The following is an 11976-nucleotide window of genomic DNA, read 5'->3' as shown; positions in this document are numbered from 1 at the left end:
TTTTGTACCTGCCGTGGTGACCTTTTTTAACGATCGTATCTGAAGACTGCCGATGTTTTTGGTTATGCTGGGGCTTATGCTGATATCATATATTGCCACTTAGACATTTTCCAACCTTCATTTATTCTCAAAAGGACATTGAAGTTTATGACATTGGGATTACAAGCACATTAAAACAAGAAAAAGATCAAACACACAAAATCAGTCACAAAAACAACAGAACAATAAAGGTCAAATAAAAGACGCCACATTACTGTTACAATGATGATAGATTACTACTGTGCTGTGTTCTGTAGTTTTGACCTTCCTAAAGAGGTTTATATATTTTTCTATCAGCACAGGTTATATTGCACAAGTGGAAAATCACCTATACTTCAAAAGGTTCCCACAATGCCTATAATACACTAAGCGTTGGTAAATTTGGCAAAGTTGTCGGGCTGCAGACTTAAAAAATCGTACATTTTTGTGGAGTCACTATTTTAAGGTTTCTCAGCCTTTATTTTTGGCCTGTAAACATGTTTTTTTAGGGTCACACATTTCTCATGAACTGAAGTGTGCGTTGCACTGTCATATGGATTTGATTACGACATACTTTTGTGTCAATCAAACGGTCATTTATCAGTATTTGAGGTTTTCTCTCACGCTCTTCTTAGTATGCCAGTTGAGTAGAACAAATTGCAGTGAGTACGGCTACACTAAAGAATGAAAGGTCAATTTGAGTGCAACGCCATTTTTAGACATTTTACATCAAAGATAAAGGGGAAGTACTTGGGTTGAAAAGATGTGTTGTCCGAGAAAAGACCACTGCATCAACTATTAAATGTAGGTTCATTGTCCTGTGATGCACTGATGCACATTTTTTTTTGTTGCAACATATTGACTCCCTCAAAGTTGGAAATGTCCACTAACATCCCCAGAGGAAGAGCCAGGCCACAGCTCTCTAACTAATTACCCTTTCAAAACCAATAAACATCTTTTCATTTCTTGAAATAGTGTTTATATGAGGTCAAGCTCAAATGGAAACCACAGGCCTAATGGGACTACCCTGTAGAGATTATTGATGAGGTACTGCATGAGAAAAAAACACAGAATCATTTTACAATGTCAAAAAGACTTGTTATTTGGTACAAATGTTGAATGGAGTATATGAGAAACACAGGACTTTTTGTAAATAACCTACTTCGGTTTTACTTCAGAAAAAAAACCGCTGAAGTGTAAAAACCTGCATCTCTATTTATGATTTTGTCTGCCTCTGACATTATTGGCAGAGAAGCGTCCACTCTTTTTGTCCCAGGAGAAACTTGTCTTGCAAACAAAGCTAGTTACATCATTTATGAATACATCATTTTCATTTCTTTAGATTTCCTTTTGATCTTTTTTATTTGTTGCCTTTGCAAAATAGTTTCTGAAACATTGACAGAGTGAACTGACATGGAATCAAAATGAAAATATCACAGAAACATGAGCGCATGATGCTAGAAATTTGCTCACATAAAATAGAGCCGAGAAATGTCATTGTACTTTTCACACTGAAGACACAAAGGCTAAATACGACTCTGTAATGTACAAAGTGTTACGTGTTAAAGTCATTGACTGTAGGACATTGTTCTTTTGCTAATAGTTTATCATCAGAGTTCAGCACCTAAAGGGGACTGGATAAAACAATAGCTTCAAACTGTTTGATTGACACTTTGGCACATGGCAGAGGTTTGGGCATGTTGAGAGTCTGCATGTTTTTTTTTTTTTTGTAGTTTTCATGCCTGCATACATGAGCAGAATCTGGTAGCCCAGGCAACCCTGTTTACTTTGTTAGTGTGAAGAGCTTCCCAATGTGGACAGCTATTACTGAGAATGTGATAAAAGCATTGAGGTGTTAGCTCATTGAGTAAATAGTATTGATAATGGGTGGATAGTTCAACCAGAGTTTGTACGCAGTACCACAACACAGAGAGACAGAGGAGGGGAATATTTGAAAAAAGAGCTTTAGCTGGAATAAAGTCACAGCCGGAGAAAAACTCCTCTGTCACAGTTTATACAGCGTACTGCAGATACATTGTGCTCCACAGATGCTGTTTTCTTTTAGTTAGCTGTTGAATCAATAACATAAAAACCTTGAGTTTGAAAGACATAAATGAGACAATATCATCTTTATAAGTAACTACGTTCTGTCTCAGTTGGCTCCTTGTTCTCCATCAGACATGTTGTTGGTATTCCATGTTTTTAATATATTTCTTAACCTTTGCACAAATGTTTTTATGTCTCATAGTGAGGGTGATATTGTAAGTGGTGTTGTATAGTCTTTGTTGGGTCATTTGACCCTGACATTAACAAAATATATAATCAGCTTTATGCCTCTAAAATGTTGCTGTTTTGTTTGCTGGTAATTTATCAGTTTAAAACATTACGTGAAGGTTTTGTTTTAAAAGATAATAGTATAGTATAGTATAGTAAAAGATTGTAGTGTTTCACATTTGATAACCATTGTGAAAAGGAACGTTTTTAAAACCAGTTTTTTGTACGTAACATATTCAGCCTCATATTGAATTGTAGCAGAAGTATATTTAAAGCCAGTTGCTTTCAAATCCCTTAACTCAGCTAAACTATGCCATCTTTTTGTGTTTGTTTACTTTACTCTTCAGACTCAGAGGAGCATTTTATTCACTTCAGTGATAAACACATCAAGCCTATATTTTCATCGTATCGGTCCACCCTCCCCAAAGAGCACCTGTTTGCTGTTCAGCTCCATTGAGGACCCAAGCAGCGCTCCCAACCTAATGTCTTGTAACCAGCTGAATAAATACTTGAATCTTTTCATTCATAAATCCCTTCTTTCATCATCCTATAAAGACCCTGCACTTTGAAAATGAACCTCTTAATATTTTGCTCAAACATTTTTACACAACCCACTCTTAAAATCAACACATTGTCATTTTAAAAATGTCTTTAAGGGGACAACATAACGTATCATATCCTATACAATCCTATCATTTACTTTCCTATGCTATCCTCATGTATCCTATCACATTAAACAATAATTAAACCAATTCTCCTATGTGTGTATTGTCCTCTTTGTTTTTTAAAATTTTGCTATATTTGGAAAATCATTTCAAGTGAAGGCACTCTACATGGTTATATACCCGTAGGCTATGGCATTGAGCCTTAACACTGCTTTTTGTCAAAAGCAAAAAAAGAGGCAAATCACAGCTTAAATCATTACAATTGCACTTTACTCTATCAGCAATTTGGAGCTCTTTTTTTTATATATACGATTAATCTCAGGTTAACTGGGTACCTTCAATTAGTACAGCAGCAAGCTTCAATGAAATCAGTGGAGGTAACACAGGGACCTGTTGCCATGCCTACAAAATCTCTGCTGGTGAAACATATGCTTGTACATTATGACATGAAGTGTGTGAGTATGTCAAAACACCTCAGTACATAAATGCAATCTGAACAGAAGACATTTTGTCTTTGTCATGAATAACAGGCACGAGAGGAAAATAGACACTTTACTTTCTATTCACTTGAACATTTTATATTTAGTCAACTCAAATCCAATCAACAACTAAAGACATTGCCCATACTTTAACACAAGATCAGACCCTCATTTCCAGGGTCCTATAGGACACCCAGGTGTGTATGCATGTGCTCTGCAGCTCTCACGCATTCAGAGAGGACTTTGTGCACATGCCTTGTAGTGTTCTTGCCCTACCTTATCCTCATGGTTTGGAAAGAAGTTTTAGAGAAAAAAAAAAAAATCCATTATAATCTCTCTATCATCCGCCTGTGTGGCGTTTAGGTGAAAGTAAATTCAAAGTTTATTTTATGAAGCACCTTTCAGAAAACCACAGTTGAACAAAATGCTGAACAGGTTAAAAACAATATAGAAGGACGTAAGGGAGATTACATGTTATATCTATATTCACTTTCTTCTGACTAAAACCTGTTGTGCTTTGACTTGTGCATTATCAGCTATTAAACATGTGACAATGTGAGAACACTCTTATAATTACACATAATGGGTAATACTGTTTTTTTTTTGTTTTTTTTTGCGTATTTACAACAATCACATTTTATACATGTTGTTACCGTTTGTGCAATCCCTTTACATCAGAAGGTGATGAGGTGTTGTTGCATCCACGACGGTCAAAGTTAACACATCATTTTTACATTCAGTTACAGCATTTGCTAAAAACATTCAAATATGGATTTTTAACAGCACTCACTTGCTTTCCATGTGCTCTGTGTTTTATTCAGACAAAACAAGTATCACGAGAAGAACAGGAAAAATGCAGGTGGCGCTAGAATTAAGACTGCAGGTGTCCAAGTCTGCACATGCAGATACCTGCTGCGAGAGATTTCCACGGGGCGCAGGCTGTCACACTTAACACCATTGGTCACATAATGAATACTCGTGCACAGCAATGCGTAATAAGTTTTCATTCGCAATTACGCACGCAGTTTCTCAGACTGTGAATACATTAAACCTAATTGCTATTTATCAAGCAGTGCGACAGCAGTCGTAAGCGCAAAATGTGAACACATATTTAGACATTCCTTGCGTATACAGCCTTATGTTAGCTGTGGTGGGTTATATATAGAACTTTGCCACATTTCACAAGCCTTTAAAGACATGAAGCAGTGGTAGAAGTAACATTTAACATAACATACATGAGAAGTATCGAGTCACTTATAGACGGGGTGTAACCTGTGCGCACTGGGTCCATGACAGGTCGCCCTTCTCTCCAAATGCCCCTTTTTTCTTTACGCAGTCGGCGCGTCTTGGTTAGTATTTGTCAACATGTTTTGCGCAAATTCAGTTAATCCAAAACAAGTTACAATACAGCCTATCCCCTGCGAATCAGTCCTCTCAGTTTATTCCTGAACTCCTTCCTCATGAGACAATAAATAATCGGGTTCAGGCAGCTGTTGGTGTGCGCCAGGCAGACAGTCAGAGGAAACACATAAGTGTGCACTATGTAGTACGCTTTGTCCCAATTTGCAACGTTCAGTTTGACCAGGACACTCCACAGGGTGATTGCATGGTTCGGCATCCAGCACAGGAAGAAGGACAACACGACTATGGTGATGGATTTGGTGACTTGGGATCTCCGTTTGGGGTTGCTTGTTTTCATGCTCCTCAGGCGGATGAAACGCAGCAGCATAATGTAGCTGATGGTCACAATGCAGAATGGTAAAACAAAACCTACAAGTATTTTTTGTATGTGATAAACTGCAAGCCAGTACTGCCCACCAGGAAACTTCAGCAGACATAGCTTTTCTCCGGTTACGTTGCTGACAGTGGAGAAGATCGAAGTCGGCGCGGTCGCCAGAGTCGCCACTGTCCAAATGATTGCGCAGATCCACTTGGAGGAACAGGACCTTTGCCCGGTGCTGTTGTTCAGAGCTGAGGCGACTGAACAGTAGCGGGTCACGCTCATGGCTGTGAGAAAAAACACACTGGCGTACATGTTCATCACGGTGACAGAGAGGATGATTTTGCACATGGCGTCACCAAACGGCCAGCTGAAGTCCAGCACGGTGTCCACGGCCCAGAAGGGCAGCGTGAGCACGAACTGCAGGTCCGTCACTGCCAAGTTGAACACGAAAAAGTTCACTCTAGACTTCTTCCTTTCGTGTTTGACTCTGATGAAGAAGAGGACGAGCACGTTGCCCATCAGACCCACAGCGCAGACCACAGAATACACCAGGCAGATGAGGAATCTTAGGACCGGACTCCCGTCTGCTGTCACGTCGATGTCCTCCAGGATGCTGAAGCAGTCCACGTCCACGGAGCTGTTTAAGCACACGCTCTCGTTTTCTTCGCTCATGGTGTCACCAGCTCGCAAACTTTTCTATATTCAAACCTGAGAGTAACATTCATGTTTTGATATACTTGGACCGTGATGCCATGCCATCAACCAATCCTTCATCTGAATCCTGCCCACCCTCCTGCTCTGTCCTCCCCCTCTTCTCCTCTGCTCTCCAAGACGCACAGTCATTCAACATCCACAGTAGAACGAATGTATGGCTGAACATTAGGTGTGATTCGTCCATCAGTTTTGTGCGTAAAGGACCCTCCTCTAAGCGCGAAGCTCCACCATCAGTTATGATCCAAAAATAAATGTCTGGTAATGGAAACAGAGGTTCACGTTAAGAATATATTTAGTCAATTTCATGAAAGCAAGGACTGGAGCTGATTAATTGTGCGTAATTGGTTTTTGTACCTGCGCTGCATGGAGGGAATTGACCACGACTCTCTGCTGCCACCCAGTGCTCGTTTCTCAATATAACATTAACACAGTACTTCAGAAATAAAGGGAAACACAAAGAAATAACAGAATGCATTTTATTACATCTAAACTTTTCTACATAAACAGGTAACATTCAATAAGTAAACAATTTCTTCAATGCATGTAATAAATATTTTTTTTTCACTTGGTATATGTTGTACAAACTGACAAAGGTCTACTGTACACTGTCTTCTCCTTGCCCTCCTTGAAAAGCCTTTTTTTAAAGATTTGTCTCTCAGATTTGGAGCCGTGAAACTGAACCTGTGAATGTTTTTAAGGCAGTGAGTGCAGATGTCGACTCGAGTCTGACTTTGAGATTATTTCACTTGTTTAAGACTCTTTATTGGCCACAGTCCTTTTTTTTTTATAATAGTACAGCTTTGATTTTCAAAAAAATATATAAATTAATTTATTCTCTCGCTCTGAACTGACACACAAAAAGCATACAAACGGACATCAAACACCCACGTTTGGATCTTCATTTTCAGCTTTCGGGTTTTGATACAGACATAATATACACATTGTAGATTTTTCCCTTTTTATCTAAAGTGACAACCAGAACATTTGGCTGCTTTCTCAAGGTCGCCCATGGAGAATTCTGAAAACACTGCAAATATTACTGATAATAGTGGCGTTACTCCGCTCGTTTCAGTCTGAGCAGACCCATATTTAGGTGAAGTCTCCAGTAACAGGTGAACCAGAAAACACATACAGTAAGCTGCTTCAGCAAATACGTGTTAACACCTGTGTGTGACTCAAGCATAGAGAGGGAATAAGATGCAGCAGCCCTGACTCATCCTCACACATAGCCCGACAACTTGATATATTCTAACAAGACAATTTCAGTTTGTTTAAATCAAAAAGGAACAGCTATGACCTCTTGTCTCTCTCTCTCTCAGAAAAATAACAAAAGAGAACCACAGGGTGGAGCTGTGGATCACTTCAAATCAGGAAATAAGTGGGAGGGTGAGGAAGGTGTGATTTCCTTGTAGACCCCATTATAGAGCATAGAAACACATTCAACACGGTCTGCACTCCCACTTCATGGATGTCTTTGTTACCTGCTGCAAGTGTGAGGACAGAAGAGGACGTTTTAATAAATAAAATGGTGATGAAATGAATCCATTAACTGTGACCTCTTTATCAACTGTCCAAATATGGGTGATTAACATTCATGCTAACATGAATGAAGCTGAAGGATCACCGTCCTCATCAGGACAGAAAGTCAGTGTAACACTTTATAACAAAGGTACAAACACTTTTTTGAGTCATGTAGAAATAATGAGTAAGTCATGAGGATTTTAATTGATTCAGTTTGTGTTTTGAGTTCATGCTGCTCAACATTCAGAAGTGATTCATTTGCATGATGCTTAATGGATCCTCAGTCAATGAACATTAACTCAAAGACACTTTGTCTATTCATTCATATGCCATGACAATAAGCTCGATAATTAGCCCTGCATCTTCAAAACATTTATTTTCAGAAGCTAGCGTGCGAGTCATTTCATCCTGTTGTTTACGTGTTTTTTTTTTTGTTTTTTTTTTGCAGTTGCTTAAAGAATTTGAGTGTAGCACATCAGATAATGACAAACATGTGCCAGCTGGCAAAACAGCGAGTAGACTGATGCACACTTCAAAGTCTACATCTACAAGAATCTACATGTGCTAGCTCCTCTGCGTAAAGCTAACATCAGGATGCTAAGCTGGAGACCAATACAACATTTCTACCATTTATGACCGCCTCAACTAAAAAAAGTAAGATTGCAAATGATACATTGGCTTGCATAGGTGGTCATAATGTTTGGCTGATTGTAATAGTGTTACAATGTGATACCATTACTTTAGCCTGTTGTAACGTGAGCATTACCTTTTTTAGCAAAAGTCACAATGTACAGCTGAGGCTGGTGGGAGTGGGGTTAGTTTTTCAGACAGTAAGCAATTAATCATTGGACACGCTAACAGTTCGAGCAAGATGAAATTCAGAAGATCATCTACGTCAGTTGGATCAGCCTCTGGGGAACACTCGTGTCTTTAAAGACAAAAACACTAACTTTCATAATATTTCATTCTAGAGCAAAGCTGCGAACGGACAATGAACTCTGTCATGCAGCTAGCAAGGCTGATAGCATGCTAATGTTGTTTCAGAAATCTTCAATTAAAAAATTAGCTTCATATTTCATTTCAGAATAAGTGCTGCTGCTTTTTCAGCATAACTGGATTCTTGCTTATGTGACGGCACATAGACTGATGTTGGCAGTAACTGAGTTTATCATTAATAGATGATCCATTAAGCATGGAGTTATCACATAGCCTCACAGGGACTTGATCAGTTCTTAATGGAGAACAAAAGGAAGTCATAAAACATCTTGAATGTATAACTGAATGAAATCATGGCGCACATATAAATTACGACTGTGTCTAGTGCCCTTACAATAAAGTGTCACTTATGTCATCTCCCATTAAATCACACACAGCTTTTTCCATGACCAATAACTAAGCGGTACCTTTTTTGATAAATAGCGCTGCTGGCAAAGAATAATAAAATCCATATTAAATTAAATCAAATCACAAAAGCTCCCCGGCGACAGTGAGTCACCCATGGAAATCATACAATATGTAAAAATATAATATATAGAAATAAGAATACAAAATAAATAAAATACTGCACAACACAGGAAATACACGACTTGCTCTGATCAATAGAGTGAGAGCCGGGGGTCAGCTTCCATGAGAATAACAGGAAATAAACTTGATGCATTACAAGAGAGAGGGAGGAAGGGAAGAGGGGTTTCGGGGGCTTGAATAAGTCTCCCAGATAGTTTCAGGAGGAGAGGAGGGTGGCTGCACTCAGAAGTGATTATCTCATCATGGTCGGACTAATGAGACTTTGAATTGAACTTCAGACGTCTGGAAAGTCTGACATCCAGGAGAGGCTGAGAGAGGGGATTCAGGCTGAAGACAGGGGACCAGGTCTACTGTATGTCAGCCTCAATGTGACCAGACTTCAGCGGATCTCTACAGAACGTCTTCATGTTCTAACTGACATGAAAGCGAAAAGACCAAAAGCGTGTCCACCTCTAAAAATTGTACAATACATTCATGAGCAAACTGCGTTGTTTTTTTTTTTTCCGGCTGAATTGCGAGAACATCGAGGTATTCCCAAACCTCTGCCTCGCTTTAACACTTCAACATCGCTCGATGAATGAGTGACTGATGGGTCATGTGTTTTTAAACCAGCCGGCTTTGTGCCCGGCCTAAGTTGGCATGTCCAGATCTCCTTCTAAAGCACTAAACTGTCTGCTTATACTCCTCTACACTAACACGAGCAGTTTCCCAAAGATGACTCCCAAACACATTGTCCAGACTGTCAGAGGTTCCAGTCTTTTCTAAACAACGGTTGTTTTTTTTTGACCATTTCAGACAGTCTTTGAGTCCTTCAACACGCTGTGACGCATGCACACAAACAGGCACTAGTTAAACTTGGTCACATGTCATTATAACCCGTCTGTTTTTATAAAAAGGCCTGATGCTTGACTTTTCATCGTGACTCCTTTTTAACAGTCAAGCACAAAACACAGACACTGGGACGACAAGACACAAAAGGACACAAGTGTCACAAAAAAAAAAAAAAAAAAACACACCAGCTGAAAACGTAGGAGTGGACACTTGACTGAAAACACTGGCACACAGATTCATCTCCACTTTCATTATCCTTTTCAAAGGTACCGCATGTTATTTTTGGCATTGTGCAAAGAAAAAGAAAGATACGCTTCCAGCTCAAAACTTCAAAATTGGCGAGTATAAATAGTCTAAAAATCTCCTCTTCTAAATGCTGTATGTCTGCAAAGTCTTTGTGTGAAGGTGGAAATCAAGGAGAGAATATTTATAAAAAAACGCCTACACACTCCCCACAGTATTCACCTGAAGGTCAGAGGGAATGCATATTTATATATTTATAGATATTTATAAATGTTTAAATAGTATACACAACTTAAACGCAGAATAAAATTATTAGAACATGAATAAACTGTAAATTCAGTGTCTAAAAAGTTCTTGTCATAACATAGATGAAATCATAATTCATCACAACGAAAAAGAGCTCCAGAAAGATAAAAAGCAAAGGAGAACTAAAGTCTCTAAAGGAGAAATGAAAAAAAAAACAACCAACAAAGCAGGAAAGAGCCTCAAACAGAAGGAAAGGATAAACACATGGCAACAGGCGTATGTACTGTATGGGCTTCTGTGAGAACTAACAAGCAACCTCAGTCGTCCACTTGAAAAACGCGATTGAAGAAGCTCACTAGACTGAATATGTTCTGATTTAACATACAAAAGTAAAAGAGGAAAATATATTTTGTTCTCTGTACACGGTGCCACTCGTCTGTTTTGTAAAAAAAGAGACGTCCTCTTTTGCTTTTTTGCTCAGGTAGCTTCTCTGCTGCTTGTGCGGGGTCGGTAGTGTGGCAGTAAACTCCTGCGCAGGTTTCTTCTGATCTGAAGTCAGTTCACCAACGCGCCATGTCCACAGCTGACCCCTTCAAATGAGGACTCTGTGCTGTTCTCAGGTCAGTCAAAGAGAAAGGAACCGTCAGCACTCAGAGTTACACACTCTTAATAGTAGTGCTCCTCCATAGGTTGTCTTTTTATTATGACCCCTTATATGAGTTTCTAGACTTGGGGCCAGTCTAGTTTCTGGATCAAAACTTTACCCTGCAGTAAAATGTTTGTTACCGGATAACAGCTGGACCCAAAGTGTAGTCCCGACTCTTCTCGAGTCAGTCCAATGATATAACGTCAGGTATTCCGCCGTAAATAGCTGCCACTGCCGCCTCAGCGCTACTCCTGCTGGCCACCACCCCGGGGTGTGTGTGTGAGGAGTGTGAGGACGAGTGCGTGGAGTGTGTGTCGCGCAGGCTGCTGGACGAGACCAGGCTGCTGGTGCTGCCCGAGTTGCTCGCCCCGTTGGTCTGCCCGGTCAGCGAGTTGACCGAGGATGCTCCCGATTGGTCTAAGTAGAGCTGGGAGGAAGAGGAGGAGGAGGTGGTGTAGGGGAGAAAGCGGTTGAGAAGCAGCTCGTGGTCGTCTGAGGCTGAAGCGGCGGCCGCTGCTGCCATCACCATGTTGTAATGCTGAAGGGCGTGTGAAACACAAGAGGGCAAGAAGAGATCATCAGACATAGGTTCACATCTCTTATTTTTCAGAATTGATCCAATTACTAAAAGTAGCTATGTATGTGTTGAGTGTCGGTTTTTGTTTGAAGTCCTATTTTTCATGCTATTATCTCATTTTATGTTATTGCCATTGTAGATATAATTTTTGAGCTTATAGCTGCGCAAATCTTCACAAAGCCGTTGAGCACTGACGTTCGCTAGCGAGTCTGGAAAAAGTAAGAGGCAAGATAACGAGCTTAAATGCTCCAGAGTTTGGTAACAGTGCAACATTTATGGACTTTTTCGAAAGCACACTGTAGCTGAGGTCACACATTAATCACAAGAATCTCGAGACAGTTGATATTATTGGTAACATTATTCAGCTAAAGCCACAGGTGGGATATCCAGAATAATCCAGGGATTTTAAAATGTGTTATTAATCTTTTGGATTAAACCTTTCCTTCTGTGAAATTATATTTCAAATCATATGTCCTGACACAGCAAAGTCGTCTGTCGTCCCTTTACTGTTTAAA

The 11976-nt window shown here is 39.7% G+C and overlaps 2 protein-coding genes across 2 annotated transcripts in view; both read right to left on the bottom strand.

The window, feature by feature from the left end:
- Positions 1-3496: 3496 nt before the first annotated feature.
- On the bottom strand, positions 3497-6149 carry LOC132960493 (relaxin-3 receptor 1-like). Its single transcript, XM_061033220.1, has one exon. It carries the CDS (start codon positions 5829-5831, stop codon positions 4848-4850), a length of 984 nt encoding a protein of 327 aa, XP_060889203.1. The 5' UTR covers positions 5832-6149; the 3' UTR covers positions 3497-4847.
- A 186-nt stretch (positions 6150-6335) lies between these two features.
- LOC132960091 (E3 SUMO-protein ligase PIAS1-like) overlaps positions 6336-11976 on the bottom strand; it is a 55066-nt gene continuing 49425 nt past the window's right edge. Inside the window, exon 13 of the mRNA XM_061033159.1 lies at positions 6336-11422. Coding sequence (XP_060889142.1) covers positions 11069-11422 — 354 coding nt within the window. The 3' untranslated portion in view covers positions 6336-11068. The remainder of the gene's footprint in view (positions 11423-11976) is intronic.

This window comes from Labrus mixtus, chromosome 1, assembly GCF_963584025.1.
Source record: "Labrus mixtus chromosome 1, fLabMix1.1, whole genome shotgun sequence".
Classification (NCBI taxonomy): domain Eukaryota; kingdom Metazoa; phylum Chordata; class Actinopteri; order Labriformes; family Labridae; genus Labrus; species Labrus mixtus.
Note: the sequence above shows the minus strand (reverse complement) of the source record. Positions and strands in the feature narration are given on the sequence as shown.

Coding starts and splice junctions, on each gene's coding strand:
- LOC132960493 (XM_061033220.1), bottom strand. CDS start 5,831: ATGAGCGAAGAAAACGAGAGCGTGTGCTTAAACAGCTCCGTGGACGTG.